This window comes from Centruroides vittatus, unplaced genomic scaffold (genome assembly GCF_030686945.1).
Source record: "Centruroides vittatus isolate TY-2023 unplaced genomic scaffold, ASM3068694v2 contig_19, whole genome shotgun sequence".
In the NCBI taxonomy this organism is placed as follows: Eukaryota; Metazoa; Arthropoda; class Arachnida; order Scorpiones; family Buthidae; genus Centruroides; species Centruroides vittatus.
The window spans coordinates 1120650-1142214 of record NW_027121169.1 but is presented as its reverse complement, the minus strand read 5'-3'; the positions used below and the strand labels follow the sequence as shown (position 1 = coordinate 1142214).

The 21565-nt window shown below is 27.5% G+C and overlaps 1 protein-coding gene across 1 annotated transcript; it reads left to right on the top strand.

Annotated features, from left to right (window-relative positions):
* The first annotated feature begins 1348 nt into the window (after window positions 1-1348).
* Window positions 1349-20959, top strand: FASN1 (Fatty acid synthase 1). The gene is made up of 29 exons (XM_067264478.1): window positions 1349-1548; window positions 4053-4275; window positions 6105-6257; window positions 6479-6652; window positions 7006-7206; window positions 7301-7423; window positions 7518-7748; window positions 7888-8321; window positions 8399-8635; window positions 8850-9039; window positions 10805-11034; window positions 12463-12767; window positions 12882-13258; window positions 13334-13588; window positions 14410-14574; window positions 14692-15883; window positions 15974-16119; window positions 16205-16414; window positions 16692-17021; window positions 17093-17212; window positions 17287-17409; window positions 17510-17748; window positions 17831-18181; window positions 18263-18506; window positions 18602-18838; window positions 19044-19492; window positions 19571-19834; window positions 19986-20237; window positions 20304-20959. The coding sequence occupies exons 2-29, from the start codon at window positions 4068-4070 to the stop codon at window positions 20418-20420; spliced, it is 7557 nt and encodes a 2518-aa protein (XP_067120579.1). The 5' UTR covers window positions 1349-1548; window positions 4053-4067; the 3' UTR covers window positions 20421-20959.
* The last annotated feature ends 606 nt before the right edge of the window (window positions 20960-21565 follow it).

Genomic DNA, 21565 nt, shown 5'->3' with positions numbered 1-21565 from the left:
CAACGTTTTGTAATCATCTAAATACAAGATCTGTTCTTAAATCTGCTGTCATAATTTAAATACTCAGAATTATAACATGATTTTATCGCCTGATTTCGGTGGTATGAGAAGGTAGTAAGACATTTTGATAGCATGATATCGATAGCGACGATAATTCTTTCTATAAAAAATCACTTATCATAATTACTATTTATAAATACAATTATCAGTATTTCTATTTTTAAATCGTATATGCATTTTTATTTCCGTAGTGATCCGTTGTAAATTTATTGATATTTTTAACGCATCTTTTCGTCAATATTAACGATAAATATGCGTTATTCAGAAAGGCGGACGAGGAAAAATTTCAAAAGTTTAAGGAAGTAAAGAAAAGTTGTGCAACTTTTCCATAATTCAAGTAGTTCTGTCTTTCTTTTTTTAGTTTTTCTCGGTGATTTTCCAGTTGCTCGGTCTAAAGTTGTAACGCAAATAAATAAATATAAAAAGAACGAAAAATTTGAAGTGACAAAAATTGAAATTAAAATAGAAAACACAACAGAAAACAACACCAGACATTCACGTTTATAAACACGAATATTTCCCGACATACTTTCCTGCTTCACAATGGTCAATTTGTTGCGTCACACAAGACGATCGATCGGAAGACACGTGATCGAGCTTCTCACGTGTAAAACTCGAATGAGGTAGCTTTTTATCAATACATGACGATAAGAAATCACTCTTACGCCATTTGCGAGTCGGACGATCGGATGATGGCTCTTATTCTTCCTGTTCTAACACGGGAAGGCGAAGAAAAAAAAAATTGCGTTGGAGGAAAACGAACCTTTATTTCGCGTCCCAAATAGATAAATTATGACATATCAAGCATATATATTACAATTTGACCACTTCTCTCACGCTAGAAACTAATTTTAAAAAAGATTTTCTTAACTAGAAAAGCATAAACCGAAACTATGGTAATTAAGTTACGCATTATTATTATTATTATTATTTTCTACTTTTTTAATAATCGAAAAATTTTAATAAAAATGTATTAAAAAATACAGAGATGCTACATATTTGATTAACCTTCCATTGTTTGCAATTAACCCCACGTATGTGCTATTAATCAATTATTTATTTTACAAAAAAATATAATAATTTACTGTGACGTAATTTTAAAAAAAAAGGTCTAATTAAACAGGCACCGACCAATCACAATTCTTTAACGCTTTTTCACGTGAAATCGGTTATTTCACGTCATCGCCAAATGATACGCATCCAATGGACGGAACAGATTTGTCGTCTCACCGGTGACGTCATGGGTGAGGAGAGCCACGGCTCTTCACTATTGGACGATTTCACGTGGTGTCATATCACCCGACTGTGTGTGCCGCAGACCGGCATTTGGTGTTGTGTTGGTAGATAGGTTAAAAGAGAAAAACGGGAATATCACATCAGATAAAAGTATTGAATCATTTCTGATATGATATATACTATATAAAATCCCACTATTTTGGAAATCGATAATTAATCGGTATTAAGTGTTTAAACGAAGCGGATCGATCGGTGAGTTTTTCAAATTCTAATCATTCCCCCTGCCTTGTGATTTCTTCTTCTTTTCTTCTTAATTCACTTACAAATAATCTTCTCCTTTAATTAAATAGTCCTTGCTTCTACTAAATCTCTTTCTATTTGTTCAATTAATAATTAAATTATGTCTGGTTTAAAGTATTTTAATTTAATTAATAATTAAATAGATCAAGCCTGTGTATAGATCATTTAAGTATGAAAGTTTTATTACATTTTATTAAATTTAAATTTTTTAATGCTAGTTAAAATCATATACAATATGCTAAAAGATTATATATATTTTCCCCGTTAATTTGTATATAAACTTTTTAAATTTTTATATTCTTTGTTTTGCTCATTTTTATATGGTATTTTTTAATAGTAAAATAAGTTATTCTTTCTGTGTTAAATTAGCAGAAATTTAATAATCCACACATATTTGTATAATTTATTAGAACTTTGTCTACATCATTCTTCCAGCAGATATACATAGAAAATTTCAGAATGGATTATTTTAAGTACAGTACATTATTATATGAGGAAATAGTTGTTCTTAATTCTTTGCGTTGGATGGCGGCACGTTAATTATCTTTTTATAAATAAATAAAAAATTTTGAAGACAATAAAATTTGATACTGTATTTTACATTGTTTTTTTTGTTGTTTTTGAAATATATAAGAAAAAAACACATTTTTATTAAATTCTGGGATAATTTTCTCCTCTGCGGATGATAACCCAGTGACCCTACGTTTCTTAAATGGGTACGGTAATGAGTCGTCCTTAATTAAAGATCGGTTTGATTCCCCCAAGCTTAAATTTTTTTTATTCTAAAATTATTTGTGTAATAAATCCAGTTTGTCTTAAATACTCTTATAATTTTTTTTTTTTTTTTTTTTATCTTGGTAATAAATAGAACTGGTGATATTTTTTTTATTTATTTCACAAAGTACTTTTTTTTTCTTTCTAGGTTTCACAATAATAAACATTGCATTTTTAGTTATGTGAAATCAAGTGGCATTATCATTTAAAACACAATAGCTAAAAACATTTTAAATTTAAATATAATTTTATACTGTAGGAAAAAATGGGCCATTGAAGGTCAAGAACCTTTATTTGACTAATGTAGATTCATTTATTATTATTACTATAGCATTGATTTTTTTTTTTCTAAGAATAATATATTTATTTTTTTAATTTTCTGTCAACATCCTTATTATAATTTCCTTCTTTTTTTAAGGAATTTTTTAAAAATTCAATATGTGTTAAAGACTTTGCCATTAGAATTTATTTTATCTTCGATTCTCAAATTTATTTAAAACAGTCGATTTACTTTTCCTCGGAGAACAGAAATTACATAAAATATTTTTCCTTTGAGGATATTATTATACTCAAATGTTTTATGTTTACTTGATATACAATGGTAATGATTTTATTTATTTTCTAATTTAGTATTCTTGCACCTAACTTGTACTGAAGCAATTTACTAATGTTTTGCAAATTTCCAATGCTTGTATATTTTTTATTGATGCTTTTATAAATTGAATTACGAGGTACATAATTTTAATGATATAAACATAGTATTATAACAATTTATTTTATATAGTTTAATTAATTAAAATTTATTATCTTAAATTATGTATAAATTTATTTAAGAAATTATGTTGAATTAATAAAAGTATCTATAATATTTATTGTAAATATAATGTTTAAAAATGTTACCTGATCAAAATATTAAGCAATATTTTGCTTTTGGGAATAAAATATAATAGTTGGAATTTTTACACCTGTAACAGAATTCAAACTTGTGATATATGTATTTGTTTTGACTATAATTACAGTAAATTATTTTATTTAAATCAGTTTACATTTTAGAGAGAATTTATCTACCATACATTTTAGCCATTGAAAATATATATCAGTTAATACTGTCTGCCAATTTTTAATTTAAAAAAAATTTTGTATTGCTTATAACTAGAGAACACATAAAATTGTATAAAAATTTTTGTTTTGTAACTTATACAAAACTATATTTATAAATTTATAGAAATTCAGATCAGATAATCACAATTACAAGCTTAAGTAATTGTAATCTGAGTTAAGTAATCAATTGATAATAATAGTTTTTTGAGATTATAAATAAATTTAAGACCTTTGTCAGATTTATTACAAAATTAATTCAAAAACAGTATTTTGAAAATTGCTTAACTGAAATTTTAAAAATTTTTTTTGTGTTTAATTTAGAGCTAACATTAAGGCTAGTTTTGCTTGAAAATGACATAAAAGACAAGGAATTTATTTAAATAATTATTAAGAAGCATAATGTTGTTAATGAAGATTTTGAAATTAATGAATAGATTTTAAAAATTTTCTAGTCATTAAAACGAAAATAATTAGTTTATATTAATTTATTTTTTTAAATTTAAAAATATGATTTGAAATAAATTTAGGATTTTTACTAAACCTAAAGAAAACATTAATATAAAATTCATTATTTTTTCTAGAGAAAAAAGATCAAAATGCCAGCACAGTCAGAAACCACAACATTGTATCCTTCAGAAACTACAGTGAAAACTTATAAAATGCCCAAATGGGATGTCACAGAAAATATTGTGATAAGTGGAATGGCAGGAAAATTTCCTGAATCTGATAACATGAATGAATTGTGGGATAATTTAATGAATAAAGTAGATATGGTTACAGCTGATGAAAGAAGATGGGAAATGGGTAAGAATTGTTATAAATAATATATAGAAATATATGATTTTTTTTATTTGAATAAATCAGATTAGTCATATATTGCCACAACAGAACTTTGATTATTGGTAGATTTTCTCTTAATATAAGTAAATTGCATAAAACAATATTTTGGTTGCCTAAATTATTGTAATTTAAATTTTTTTCTAAATAAGATAGAAGTCATGTTTGTAAATATGGAAGAAAACAATAAAATTCAAACGTCACTTTTTAAAATTTTGAATAAAATTTTAAAATTGAGATAATTTATATAAAGATTATTCCAGTACTGATTTTTTTTAATTTGAAAAATCAATATGAATATTAAAATTAATGATGATCCAACTAATATTGAGATAGTTTTCAAACAAAAACTGCTTTTTAGAATTTTCTATTTAATATAAAAATAATCAAAAACAATTTTTTAATTGCAGATATAATGGAGAAAACAGAACAGATATTAATCTTAAAATTTCTTTTGATGTTTGAAAGAACACTCTTTAATGCTAAAGCCAAATATTCAAGAAATTTTTTTATTGATTTTATGATTTTAAACAGATTATTACTGATAATGCTACTAACTAAAAGAAACATAAAATAGAATAATTTTATGATAATTAAGAATATAGTTTATTTAATCTTTATTCAGAAAATCTCACAAATTTCAAGCATAACTGTATAGATATCTTAAAATTATTTTCAAAGATTTGACTGAAAATATATTTTTAAACAATATTTTATTATTCATGCACTCATTATTAAATTATAACAAACATTAGAGCCATAATACAAATAATTATCTTAAGTGTGATATTAAACAGGAATCTTATTATAACAAGGCAAGGAGACACATAGATTAAAAGGAAAACAAATTCATTTTTTTCTTTTCCATGTATATAGTTTGTTGAATGCATTTCAGAGAAGTCCCTTGTCAGCCATTACATAGGCTGAATTACAAAATGGGGTGCACATCTATAAGAATTTGTAATGAAAAAAATCAATGTTGTAAAAAAGTCTTTATTTTATTTTAAGAAATACAAAAAATGGAAACTTACATTTACTGTAGATATTTAAACATGTGAAGATATATTCTTTATTACACATTTTACAAAAATCGTGTATATTGGTAAAAGCTTAATATAGATCTACACTGAACAGAAACTGTCAGAAATTTACTTGATTTGTTATTGCTTTTAACAAATCCTTCTCATATTGTTCTATGTAATGGCTGATAAGGGACATGCTCTGAAATGAATTCATAATAAAATATATACAAGGGAAAGAAAAAAATGAGGTTAAAAGGAAAACAAACTGTCTCCTTGCCTCAGTATAATAAATTTGATATTAAATGACGAGCTTAGAGCCATAATATAAATCATATTGAACAATCAGATAAGACTCAATTTCAAAACAAGTAAGTTTTTAAAATATTGCATAAAAATATTTTAGAAAATCTGTGTATCAAATAATAAGAATTTTACATAATAATTTTAGTTATACATGAGCCAATGATTAATTACTTGAACAATTTACTTTAATTTAAATTATTTGACCCAATTAGCTGAGTTTAAGACAATTTTAAAAATTGCAAGATTCTTCCTTTCTTTTATGAAGTAATAATTACTTTAGTGTAAAAAAACAAATTTATAAGCTGAATGTCTCTTGAATATTAATATTCCAAAGCATTGCTATTGCATTAATCAATAGGAATTGAATTATTTCCATATCTTTTTTCTAAATTATACTTCACTTGTATTGTTAATATAAATTATAAAAAAATAAAAAAATTATAATTACATTTAAAAAAAAAATAATTTTAGGTTTATATGGATTGCCTTCAAGACTGGGAAAATTAAAAGATTTAACAAGATTTGATTCAACATTTTTTGGAGTCCATCCTAAACAAGCACAGTTTATGGATCCACAACTCAGAATGCTACTTGAAGTAACTTATGAAGCAATTGTTGATGCTGGTAAGTTTTTGATGAAAAAATTTTGGAATTAAAAATATTTTTATTAGAAAAATTTAATTTGTTTTTATAAAATAGCTAATTAAATTAAGTTTATTTTTTTAATCTAAATTTTCATTATTAAGATTTTTTCTTTTATTTGTTTACTAAGTATATGAAACATGTAATAAATATAAAAACTTAAGCTTTATTAATAATTTAATATTTATTTAATAATATTTTAGGATATGATCCAGATGAATTAAGAAATTCCAGAACAGGTGTTTTTGTTGGAGTTTGTTCTTCAGAGAGTAATGACTTTTTTGCTGGCGATATATCAGAAGTCAATGGTTATGCTCTTACAGGATGTTCATTTTCAATGTTTGCAAATCGTATATCATTCACTTTTAACTTTAAAGGTGTGTACATAGAAATAAATTATACATAGATATCTAATATAATAAAGTTAATTCAAAATCTAATGTGAAAGTAAATATATAAAATACCAACAATTATTTTTTTCTCTTCTATAAGAAATAAAAATTTCAAATTATATTATTTTATAGAAAACTTATTGTCTTTGAATAATCCAATATATCTTTATAAATAAAATGCTTGTTAATTTTTAATTTTTTTATTAAAGTAATAATTAAAATTTGTAATTTTTATTCATACTTATTTCATTAAAATATCATAAAGTATTTTAATTTTATAGAAATTTTTGAAATTTTTTTTACATAAAATTAATTAAAATTTTATATTTTTTCAATAGGCCCAAGTTTTGCTATGGACACAGCTTGCTCATCAAGTCTTTTTGCAATGCAACAAGCAGTTTTAGCAATTAGAAGCAATCAGTGTGATGCTGCTGTGGTAGCAGGATGCAATATTTGTATTAGACCAGCCACATCTTTACATTTCTTCAAATTAAATATGTTGTCTGTAGATGGAACCTGTAAAGCATTTGATGCTTCTGGTATGTTTTTAATTCAGATTAGTTTTAATCTTAATAAATTTTTAAGTGATTTTTAATAAATAGGTCTTAATATTTTCATTGAAAAATCTTGTAGCAAATGGATATTGCCGATCAGAAACAATAGGAGTTGCATTTTTACAGCGTGAAAGTAAAGCAAGAAGAATGTATGCTATAGTTTCTCATGTTAAGACAAATACTGATGGATCAAAATCTGAAGGTTCATACTACTTTTGCTTAAAACATATATATATATACATTTTAATCTTTTTCTCTTTTTAGAATCTTTATTAAATTTAAAAATATATTAACAGGGATAACATTTCCATCTGAATCTGTACAAACTGAATTAATGAAAGCTGTATATGAAGAATCTGAAATTGATCCATTAAAAGTATGCTATGTCGAAGCTCATGGAACAGGTACTAAAGCTGGTGATCCAGTAGAAATAGCTGCAATTTCAAATATATTTTGTAAAGGAAGAGAGTGTCCCCTTCTTATTGGTTCTGTAAAAGCTAGTATTGGTCACGCAGAACCTGCATCAGGTTAGTGACTGAAAATTAACAATGTTTTTTGAAAAACTTTAAGAATATGAAATACTTGAAGAATCAAATTAATTTTTATATCTATTTTTAAGGATTTTATTCTTTCTTAATATATAGAATTTTTTTGTTTTACATTTAGGTGTTGGTGCATTGGCCAAACTTACAATGGCATTAGATAATGGAATTATTCCTCCTAATATACATTACTCAACTCCTAACCCTGATATTGTTTCATTGGTAGAAGGTAGAGTTAAAGTTGTCACTGAACCAACTCCTCTTGACACAGAATATGTTGCTTTGAATAGCTTTGGATTTGGTGGAGTTAATGTTCATGTCTTATTAAGAGCCAATCCTCGCCTACCAAAGTATGAAGAAATAAAATTACCACAGCTTGTACTCTGTTGTGATAGAGCAGAGGGTGGTGTATCTTCATTGTTAAACTATCTTGAAAATACTAAAGTACCATTTGAAACATATGGTTTTATACAAAACTTATCAAAACGTACATCAATGATGTATAGAGGATTCACCTTATTAAAAGAAGGCCCCCAAAAAGTTGCAAGCGAAATAAAAGTAGGGAATCATTTTATTTTATTTTTTTTTAATTAATAGTTTGAAAATTTTATTTAAAGAGTAATTTATTTTTATAGAAAATATCTTCAGAAAAACGACCAGTCTGGTTTATATTCTCTGGCATGGGAACTCAATGGCCTGGTATGGGCAAAGATCTTCTTAAACTAAAACCATTTGCTAAATCCATTCAACACTCTGAAGAAATACTTAAACCATTTGGCATTGACTTAATGCAAATATTAACAAAACCTGCAGCTGAAAGTAGCAATAAAAGAGAAATTATATCATCGTTTGTTGCCATTGCTGCAATTCAGGTAAGTTACATAAACTATATTATAGCTTATAAGATATTAGGCCTATTTGAAATTAAGAATATTTTATTTTTAAAAAATGGTTATATTTAGGAAAAGATATATTTTTCTAAATATTTATTTTTAATAATTAACTTAAGTAGTCAAAAGAAAATTTATATACTTTTTTTATTACCATTATTGCTTTAAATTAAATTTTTCATATTTATTTATTTAGGTGGCATTAGTTGATACTTTAAGGGAATTAGGTGTAACTCCTGATGGTATTGTTGGTCATTCAGTAGGAGAACTAGGTTGTGCATATGCTGATGGTTGCTTTACTGCTGAACAAATGATATTGTCTGCTTACTGGAGAGGAAGATGTGTTGAAGAAGCTAACTTAATTGCTGGTTCAATGGCAGCTGTTGGTAAGTAAAATAATTATTTTGTTTTTTCAAATGAAGAAATTGCCGGTTTCACTTGTAGAACTGAAATACAGTTTAACTACATAAAAAGTAATTAACTTGATTTTCTATTTATGAATAGTTTAAAAGAAAAAAGTAGACTGGATTAAAATAACCTCTGTTTTCATTTCAACCTTATTTTAATTTGTGTTTTTAATTAATAGGTATTAAATGATATCTCAAGAATATAAATTTTTCATTTGACATTCTTCATTATCCAGATGTTAAAACTTATCTTGACTATGAAAACAGACATTCTACTATAACACTACTAATGAGGCTAGAACTATATTCTAGAAATGCATACTTTACATGCCAGTAATTGTGTAACATACTTAAACTATTATTATTTTCTAAATTCTTGATTTTTATATAAATTCCTGCCAACCACTAAGTAGAGTAATAAGTAATAATAATTTAGATGCAAGTACAAATAAAAAATATACTTTACACATTTTTGTACACACATGCACAGCAAAATCCAGTGAAACCTGATTGTTTGAATTTGACTTTATATTAACTGACAAAATTTATAAAAATTTCAAATGCTGAAATTGTTTGAAAACAAATGGTTTCATCTAACTTGTCAAAGTCAACAAGTTCGGTTAATCTTTATAAAAATAGACATTTGCTCCTGCATTAATACAATAGATCATCCCAACACAACTTTATAGTGAATTAAAAGAAAAATTAACTACATGTTCAGTTTCACCTATAATAATTAACTAATAGTTTAATTACCAAATTGGGACAACAATTGTAACTTGTAGTTAACTTTATTGAAAGTAGTTAATTACATAATTATTACTGTGTGTAATTAAACTAAACTACTACTGTCTATATTTATAAACTACATACATTTTTAAATTTGCTGGTATTCTGATGCAATATAAGTTGATATGTTTTCAAATCATATTTATCATTATTTCATTTTTATATCTGGACTGGTTCATTTTCTGTAAACTGTAGATAACAAAGTACTAGCTTTTTATTTCAAATATATATATTTGAAAAAATACACACACACACACAATTATATATATATGTGTGTGTGTGTGGGGCTTAGATGAGTAACATTCCTAAACCATTAAGATAAGATTTACGAGGGGTTGTGGGGGAGACAAGGAGAATGAGGGAGTGAGAATGAGTAAGGGGAGAAGTGGGAAAAGATGACAGTTGGTGACAGTACGAAAGGAAAAAAGGACAAAAGACGTTATGAAGAAGATTATTGTTCTATCAAGATGGTTTGCAAGACGCTGGAAGACTATTGTCATTTCTGGTTCTCTATTTCAATCACTATTCCTACATATATGTATGACACAAACATACACCCTGCAAAACACTTTTTTGCAGGGTGTATGTTGGTATCTAGGCACAAAAAAGTGTCGCAAAGCATGGCACTTTTTTGTGCCTAGATGTCCTAACTCTAGTCATTACATAACAAAAGCAAGATGGTTTTGAGCAATGTTTGTGTTTACACCCTGTATAACCATATGAATAATATCATTTCATAGAGAATTAAAATTTTAATATTATCTTTTACTCATTTAACTTCTTACTATTCATTCTGTAAATATTATTATGTTTTTAATTGAAATAGAAAACATTTGATTCTAATTTAAATGTTTTCCAGGTTTGTTTGTGGAAAATATAATAAAGAAAATTTTAGAATTAGCACATTTTTAAAAGTTTTTTAATAATAATAATACTCATTATGGTTTTTCTCCAGGTTTGACTTGGGAAGAAACTAAAAAGCGATGTCCTGAAGGAGTACTTCCAGCCTGCCACAATTCTGAAGATACTATAACTGTCAGTGGCCCTACTGATAAGATTGCTGCTTTTGTCAAGCAGATGCAAGCTGAAAATATATTTATAAGAGAAGTAGATAGTTGTGGATATGCCTTTCATAGTTGTTACATTAATCCTGCAGCTCCTGGCTTACAAAGAGCTTTAGAAAAAGTAAATACTTTAAAAAAGTTCTGTTACAACTATAAAATTTTAAATATATATAATGTTACAGGAAATTCTTGTTAGTTTAAAATCCAAAGGTCAAAATAATCAAGATTTCAAAATAGAGTTCTGAATTATGCAAGATTTACATATTTCTGTACAATATGCCAAATGCCATGTAACTGATGTAATTTAGTAAACAAATGGAATATGGCTATGTATACAGAACATTACCTTCATTTTATTTATATTATTATTAATTAACTGCAGATAAACAGCATGTCTGGTGAGAACCACAGGTTGCCAGATAAGTTTTATTAAAAGTAAAGCAAAATTCTCAAAATGGAGCTCAAATTATTTTTTAAAGTGGCTCAAAAGGTAGTAAGTCACCAATCTAGTAGCATAGAGCTCTACAAATATCTCAATCTGCTACTGTAGCCTAATCTTGCAACCCTGAAACCCAGCCATATTTTATAAGATAAGAGAAAAAGGGTAGTCAATGATGGATAAAGTGTCACCTGAAAATGTGTTACTGTAAAAGCAGAGCCATGTTGCCAGATTAGAATTGTATGTGGTCTGTTATTCTTTTATAGTATGGAGGCATGTGAACTTCAATCTAAATATACAAGTTAATATAAGCATACATGGTACGATCCAAAAGTTCAGGGATTGCAGTAATCTATGACAACAAAAGCATGTATTTGAAGTTACAGCGTATGAAATGGATTCTACCAAACCACCTCTACGAGTTCAGGTTAATTTCACCCATGTCATGTGATTAAACTGCGAGCGCTGCTGTTTTTTTCCGGAGATAGTTACCTTTGTTCTGCGACGTAATCAAAGTGGAGTTTCAAGAACAACCTCCAACATTAAATTTTGTCAGCGTTTAGGTAAAACACCTACGGAGACTTTAAAATTGCTAAGAAAGGTGTACGGTGATTCTACCATGGCGAAGTCGAAATGTTGGAGGTTGTTCTTGAAACTCCACTTTTATTACATTGCAGAACAAAGGTAACCATCTCCGGAAGAAAACAGCAGCGCTCGCAGTTTAATTGCATGACATGGTGAAATTAACTTGAACTCGTAGAGGTGGTTTGTTAGAATCCATGTCATATGCTGTAACTTCAAATACATGCTTTTGTTGTCATAGATTACTGCAGTCTCCGAACTTTTGGATTGTACCACGTATTACAGTTCAGACAGAATTTTCATTTCAAATTTCAAAGTAGCCATATTTCAAACTAACTAAATTCCTTAATGTATAAAACCTCTATCCATCTGGCCAGGACAAAAAATACAGTTACTAAACTAATGGGATTTCAAACTATCTGAGTACTAATTAACGAGGATTTCCTGTACATATATTATTAACACATTAATTTATTTCACAGATACAAATATTTTCACAATTAATTATAATGAGTTTTTGTACTTTAGATTATTCCAAATCCGAAACCACGCACACAACGCTGGATTAGTTCCTCTATTCCAGAAAGCAATTGGGATACTCCAGTTGCCAAGCTATGTTCTGCAGCTTATTTAGTTAATAATTTGGTATCTCCAGTATTGTTTAGAGAAGCACTGGCTCATGTTCCAGCTAATGCTATTGTTATTGAAATTGCTCCACATTGTTTATTGCAAGCTATTTTGAAAAGAAGTCTTAATGCAAACTGTGCTTTTATAGGATTAATGAATAAAAAGGAAAAAGATAATCTGGACTATTTCTTATCTTCAGTTGGAAAGTAAGTTAACTATTTTTTAAAATTTATTGAATCTTAATATTCTATTCAGTTAATACACTTTATTGCCATTCTAAACAATATTTTTAATTTTATAATTTCTATTTTTCTTTTCAGAATGTATACTGCTGGTATAAATCCTACTATTGAAAAATTTTATCCTGAAGTTAATTATCCAGTGTCAAGAGGTGTACCAAAATTGTCACCATTTATACAATGGGACCATTCACAAGAATGGAGAACTGCTTTATGGAAAGATCGCCCAGAAAGATCAGCTGGAGAATTTGTTACAGAAATTGATATATCTAATCCAGAATCTCCCGATTATTTCATGATTGGACATTGTATTGACAAGCGTGTTTTGTTCCCAGCAACTGGTTATCTTGTTCTTGCATGGAAGGCTTTGGCTAAACGTAAAAATCAACTAATTTCTCAAACAGCAGTTGAAATTGAAAATTATTCCATACTTAGAGCAACTATACTATCTAAGACAGGTAGGTTAAGTAAAATAAATTGCTTTTTAACTTACTCTGTAAATTTTTTTACTTATTTAAAATAAAATTTTGTAGGAAAAACCAAATTTACAGTAAATATCATGGATGTTACTGGTGAATTTGAAGTGTGTGAAAGTGGAACTGTTGCAGCAAGTGGCATCATTAGGCTTCTTGATCAACCACTAAATATTGATGATGAAAGACTTACAACTGATATTGATAAAACAACAAATATTGTACTTGACAAAAAAGATGTTTATAAAGAACTAAGATTAAGAGGTTATGACTATGGACCTACTTTTCAGGGCATAATAGAATCACAAAGCAATGGTAAGTATTTATTGTGGAAAAATATAATCATAATATAAACTATGTCAGAATTTTAAAGCATGGAAAAAATTTAATTTACAAAGAACATCAAAATGTTATTAATTCAAAATTTTAATATATTTAAGGTTTTGGAGAAAAAAATAAATATAAATTTTTCTGTTTTTTAATGTGCTGGAACAGTAATTTTTTTCGAAAGCAAATTCATTTGTTTTGTTTTTCCCCCAGACTTTCTAGAAATGCACTCTAAGCTGTTACTTAAAATTTGAGTTTTATTAATTCAAATCAAACAGATCTTTAAAATATGTTAACAAGACTATATACAAAATTTTCTTCTTAAAAAAATTTTGGCTTTTACAAATTCTTATTTAGATGAATATTTAAGAGTAATTTTTAATAAATCATTTATTTAGCCACTCTTAGCAGTTGAGAATAAGTTCTGTATTGATTAATAATTATTTTGGTACATAAGTCTTTTTAGAACTCGAATTAATTTTCTCTATTATGCAAGTGAAAACATGGAAGAAAATAATTTTTTCTCTATTTGATTTATCAATTACAAATTTTATGTTTTTATAACTCTATTGAAAGTAAAAAGTCAAATGCAATTTTTATCAAAAAGTTTTAATTATAATTTATAACAATTTGTTGAATTTTTTATTATGAAGATCAATAACAACATTCAACTTAATGTTTTAAATTTCTTTTTAAAGTAGCAAATCTAAACACTTTCCATTTCAATGTTTATAATGATACTAATAAATGTTACTAATGAAAATAAAATACATACATCTTTGTAAGTTAAAAAATTAATTTTTATACAGGCGAAAAAGCAAGATTAAATTGGTCAGAAAATTGGGAAGTATTTTTAGACAATATGCTTCAAGTGTCAATATTGAGTGAAGCCAGACGAGTATTAGTATTACCAACAAGAATACAGTCAATCAAAATTGATCCCAAGTATCATCAAAATACAATCACAGAAGAAGGTATTACTTTAAAAATATAATAAAATTTATATTTTATTAATTGAAATAAGTCTATTTACAAATTTAAAATTTTTTAAAATTTCATAAATTATTAGTAACAAAATTATTTTATAACAGGAATTCCATTGGTATATGACAAATATGTAAATGAATGTATTGCTGGAGGAGTTATATTGAAAGGATTGAAAGCTAGTCTTGCCCCAAGACGTCAAGATGTACAAAATCCACCTCTTCTGGAAGAATATCGTTTTATACCTAATAATGAAACATGCATATTGAGCAAACACGAAAAGAATGAAATTGAACAATACATAGAAGTGTGTTCAGCACTTTCAAAAAAGATATTAGAAGCCAGCGGGAAAAATAAGGCTCAGATTTCAGATGTTATGAATGGCTTTAAGGAAGCATCAGATAAAGTTTTGAAAGATTATTTATCACTAACCAAAGAATCATTTATTGTCCTTAATAGCTTAAAAGAAATATCAGAATTACCAGTCAACAAAAGTTTCCAAGAAAATTTAAATAATATAGTAAAACAATTACAATTATCAATTGCTAATGATATTGTATCTACAACTATGCTAAGTGAGAAAGTTTTGAGAACAGCTCTTGATATAACTGTAGAAAATTTACTGACAAGAAAATTGAAAGTTCTTGAAGTTAGTTCTTCTTCTCAGTTCATAAGCAAAAAAGTTCAATCATACTTACTTAATTTTAATGTTCTTTTGAATGTTGATTATACTATCACTTGTCCTTCATCTGATCAAACTGAAGAAGGAAGTAAAATTATAACGTGGGACTTAGAATCAACTCCACCAAATGAATTTTCAAATTTTGACCTAGTTATTGCAAAAGATGTTTGTGGAAAATATAACTTTCAACAATTGTTAGAAAATATGACATCTTTCCTAAGAAGTGGTGGGTTTGTATTATTAATTCAAAGAACTGATCTAACTCCTGCTGAAAAATTTCTCTCTGCAGTTGGAGGTTTAACATTATCATTAAAATCACAAGAAGAAATAGAAAATGCTTTAAAAACAGCTGGGCTTTCAGTTATTTGCAAAAAGTTTGATGGAATTGCATCTAAATTATATCTTGCACGTAAAAATGATTCACTTAAGGATGTCAACACACATTCCATTATAAAGATTGTAGATCAGAAATATGATTGGGTTGAAAACTTGAAAGAAACATTATATAAACAAGAATCTGAATCGCCTGTTTGGTTAGTAGCAGAAGATAGTAATACCAATGGAATTGTAGGTTTGATGAATTGTTTACGACAAGAAATGGGTGGAGAGAGATTGAGGTACTTTTTAAATTTTCTATATTTTTTAATAAAATATAGAAATATTTTATTATAAAAATTAAAATTTTATCATTTTTTATATCATTTTAGATGCATTTTTAATGCAAGCAAACAGAAATTGCCACCCTTCAGTTTTAATGATTCAGTTTATAAGGATTTACCACAGAAAGATCTTGCAATGAATATATACAGAGATGGACAATGGGGAAGTTTTAGGCATACATCTTTTCAAACAGGTAACTAATATATATGTAATAAATTTCAAAAATATTTTTTCTATTTAATTAATTTTCACTAAATTATATTTCCATAAATTTTCAGAACAGTCTATTATGGCAGAACATGCTTTTGTTAATGTTATCACACGTGGTGATCTATCTAGTTTAAGATGGTTTGAATCGCCTTTAAATTATTGGAAGGAAGAATTACGGAGTTCTCTAAAAGAAAAAGTGTGCCATGTATATTATGCATCTTTAAATTTCCGAGACATTATGTTGGCAACTGGCAAACTTCCTCCTGATGCCATTCCAGGTATAAATTCTTTTTGAAACTAAATACATTAATTTGCTTAGACAAAATTATAGTTATAATAAAACTTTCATGAGATCATTATTTTAACTTTTTAGTTTCAAAAATTTATATGGAAAAACCATATTTGAATAAACTAACTTTAACATAATTTTAATGAAGTTAAAAAAGACATCACATATGAAGAATATTATCTCAAAAAATTTTCTATGAAAGTTATTTTGCAGTACACTGTTTAACATATCATTTTTGCACATATTAACTAGTAAAATTTTTTTAGGTGATTTGGCTACTCAGGATTGTCTCCTTGGCTTTGAATTTTCTGGTCGTGACAGTAGAGGAAATCGTATAATGGGTCTCAGTGAATCCAAGGGCCTTGCAACAACAGTATTAATGGATTCTGCCTTTATATGGTCTGTGCCAGAACATTGGACATTAGAAGAAGCTGGTTCAGTTCCTGTTGTTTATTCGACTGCATATTATGCTTTGGTTGTTCGAGGAAACATCAAAAAAGGAGAAAGCATTCTTATCCATTCTGGAAGTGGAGGTGTTGGCCAAGCTGCAATTTCCATTGCATTAGGATATGGTTGTGAAGTTTACACTACTGTTGGTAAGTAAATGTTGTTACTTTTAAAAATATAGTGAACATTTTTGAGAATTGATATTTTATTGATATTTCAGGCTCTGTTGAGAAGAAGAACTTCCTCAAGCAGAGATTTCCACAATTGAAGGATCACAATTTCAGTAATTCAAGAGATTTATCCTTTGAAAAACATATAATGACAGTTACAAAAGGAAAAGGTATGAGTTTAATCTCAAAAAATTTTTTAAAATTATTGTAACTTCAGTTTTATATATGCAATAAATTTATTTAGGTGTTGATTTGGTCCTAAATTCACTGGCTGAAGAAAAACTGCAAGCTAGTGTTAGATGTTTGGCACAACACGGTCGATTCTTGGAAATTGGAAAGTACGATCTTTCTAAGAACAGTGAATTAGGTTGGTTTTTAAATACTTTGACCAAACCAAGATAAGATTTTTTAAAAATCTTTTTATTAATCAGTTTTAAGTTAAATTTTTGTTTCATTTTAAATTAAAGGTATGGCTGTATTTTTGAAGAACATTAGTTTTCATGGAATTTTGCTTGATATATTGATGGCTGAGAATTTGACACCTGCAACATTTGAGCATAAAATGCAAGTAGTAAGTTTAGTCAATGAAGGAATTAAGTCTGGAGTTGTGCAACCATTAAAAACAACAGTGTTTGATCAGACAAAAGTCGAAGATGCTTTCCGTTTCATGGCGAGTGGTCGTCATATTGGAAAAGTAGTGATAAAGGTAATTATTAATTTACAGTTTTCATAATTTAAGTTTAAAGTTTTAGTTATTCTAAACTTATGATTTGTTTTTAATTCTATAGGTAAGAGATGAGGAACGTCAAAGTGTTATTGTTCCAAAACCAATGAAAATGCCTGTCTTGCCTCGCACAACATGTTATCCAAATAAAGTGTATATAATTTGTGGAGGTCTTGGAGGTTTTGGCTTAGAATTAGCAGCTTGGTTGATAATTAGAGGTGCTAAGCATATACTTTTAACTTCTCGCTCTGGAGTGCAAAGTGGTTATCAGCAGTATCGTATAAAAGTTTGGAAAGAACAGGGAGTGAATATAATTATTTCCAGTTTAGATGCATCTAAATATTCTCAGGCAACTGAACTTTTAGAATTAGCCAACAAACATGGGCCTGTTGGTGGAATTTTCAATCTGGCAATGGTAAATTTTAATTTCTTTCCTTAGAATTTTTCATTTTCTTTTATAAATAAACATTTATTATAATGAACTGTTTTTACACAGGTTCTTAGAGATGCAATGTTGGAAAATCAAAATGAAGAAAACTTTATCAAAGTTACTCAACCAAAAGTCTTAGGAACTTATAACTTAGATAAAGCATCAAGAAAACTTTGTCCTAAATTAAACTGGTTTGTTGTATTTTCATCAGTCAGTTGTGGTCGTGGTAATGCAGGCCAGAGTAATTACGGTTATGCAAATTCAGTGATGGAAAGGATATGTGAAGAAAGAAATAAAGATGGTTTACCAGGTAAATATTACTTTGAAATTACCAGTAATAAAGTATTTATTTTTTTTAATAAGAAATAATTGAAAAACTTTTTAAATTTTGATTTATTTTATTAGGTTTGGCCATCCAGTGGGGTGCAATTGGAGATGTAGGAGTTGTATTGGAAACAATGGGAGGAAATGATTTAGTGATAGGTGGTACACTACCTCAGAGAATAAATTCATGCCTCATCACACTAGATACATTCCTTCAGCAAAAGTATCCTGTTGTAGCCAGTATGGTACCTGCTGAACGTAAAGTGAAGAAACAAGGCAACAAGCAAAATCTTTTGCAGAGTATTTCTCATATACTTGGTAAATACATAAATACATAAAATGATTTTAATTACATTTTAAAAATAAATACAACAAATTTTGAATTACTTTCAAATCATTTTGCTTTATTAGGCAAAAAATATTGTTAAAATTGTCTAACAAAAAGTTTTATAATATAAGTCATTTTTAGTAGTGTGTGTGTGTGTATATTTTTTATATAAATTAAACTTTTTTGTCATTTTAGGAATCCAAGATCCAAATACACTAGATTCAGCTATAACATTAGGTGAATTGGGTATGGATTCTTTAATGGGTGTAGAAGTCAAACAGACACTAGAAAGAGATTATGAAATTAACCTATCAATGCAGGAAATCAGATCTTTAAGTCTGAAAAAACTTCAAGAGTTAGGAGGTCAGGAGTCAAATGTTTTTAAAGATGATTCATCAAAAGTAGAAAAACGTACAAGTGATGTGATATACAAAAACTGGAAGCTGTTAATGCCAAAGGAGATTATTGTTAATATGAACAATAAAACAGAAGGAACTCCACTAATCATCATACATTCCATTGAGGGAGTTGTCACAGATCTGATGTCAGTAACTCAGGAATTGTCTTGTCCCGTTTATGGTTTTCAATGTACTACAGATGTGCCACAATCTAGTTGTCAAGATACAGCAAATTACTATTTAGATGTAAGTTTCTTGAAGAAAGAACCCTTTTATAATTATAAAATCCTTCAGATTTTATCACTAATTATTGTTTATTTTTAGTTAATAAAAACTAAAATACAATCTAAAGGACCATACTTCATATTGGGATATTCATTTGGTACAGCTATTGCTTTTGAAATAGCTATCAGGTTACAACAAAATAAAGATAAAGTACAAAAACTATTTTTCTTGGATGGAAGTCCAGCTTTAGTAACATCATATACCAAGAAGCACGAATCAAGATTAAATGACGACAGCATGAAATTTGCCGAAGCAATGTATTCATTCATTCAACAATATGTACGTGTATCAGACAAATTAAAGGTAAATGAAATTATTATTATTAGTAGTATTAGTAGTATTAGTAGTATTAGTAGTATTAGTAGTAGTAGTAGTAGTAGTAGTAGTAGTAGTAAAAAATAATAATAATACTTAAATAAAAATTTATTAAAACATTTTTTTATTTTTTTTTTAGTTGATTCAGCAGCTAATAAATTTGCCTTCACACAAAGAGAGGTTGCAGTACACAGTTGAAGTAATGACATCGCTGTCTGAATTTAAAGATAGTGAAGATGTTGCAAAAGCTGCAGATTCCTATTATAAAAAATTACTCTGTGCAAACAACTACAAATGCACAGGGAAATTCAAAGGAAATGCCATACTTATCAAAGCATCAGAAGGCTTATTTATTACTTCTGAAATAGGAGAGGAATTAGGAGTGAGGAAGGTAAGTACACTTTCTGATTTTACTGTAAAAATGTTTCAAATCTATTTACGTAAACTTTATCTTAAGTTCATCGATGGAAACCTAAACGTCCACACGGTCAAAGGCAACCACATCACTTTCCTAAAGAATCAGAGTGGGTCCAAAGTAGCCTCCATCATCAATGAAGAGATGAACAAGCAGTAGCTGTGATCTGATAAATTACAATTATCTAGTTGTTTTTTTTAGTATTATGTATTGTGGAAAAATTGTATCTTCAGTTTTAATTTATATTTTGGCTATCAATTGCATTACTTTTGATAGCAGTCTCTCTCTCATAATATATATTATTATATATATACAAAAAAAAAAAACCACACTGAAAACAGCATTAAAATGACCTAAAATTTGAACATTTTAAGATACCAAAACAGCAACATTTTAAGGTGTTTGTATGACAACTTTAAAGATACAAATTTTTTATTTTCCCAAAAGATTTGAATACTCGAATAAAAAAGAAAAAAGGGACATTCCAGTAACATTGCATTTGATCTCTCCAAAATTGCATCATTTTTGCAATGAATTTATATTTGTGATATAATTTTTCTCTATAGAATTATATATACATATATTTTTTATTTAGAAATGTTGTATGTGTAATATGATGTAAGTATTATTAGACCATGCGGTTGGGAAAATTGTACTGGTAAATGAGTATCAGTATAATAAACAGTTTACAAAAACTATATTTTGTTGTGTGTTTCATCATTTTGTTGTTGTAATTTCTAATTTAGTGATTAGGACAGCAAGCAACATTTAAATGTATTTGTATCTAAAGTACTATCTCTATTCACATTATACACTTAGTTTGCTTAAATGACACAATATAAACAAAACTGGTTTTAAATATTTTGGTTTTTAAAATTTTAAAAAAGTGATTCAGCTTAGACTTGATTTAGGCTGCTGGAAACTGCTCACTGAAACAAAGCTCAGAAGGATGGATTAATGATTAAGAAACAATTTGGAATGATAGCTTGTAAGGGTTGTCAACGGTATTAAATTTTGGTGGATAAAGGTCAGGGTGGGGAGATAGTGGTCAAATTTTATGAACATTTTACTATGGTATTTAAAATCTTTTCATATTGATGGTAATGACTCTTTGCCATTTTATAATTAATGAGATTTTGTTATTAAAACCTTTTTACAACAAATGACACCAAACAATTTTATGATTTAAAAAAAATAAGGTTTCATTAATATACATAATTAACAGCCAGAAAAGTTACACAACTGAATTTTTTTTTTTCAGTAATCTGAATCTATCTTTTGTATATTAACAGTTAAGATAAATT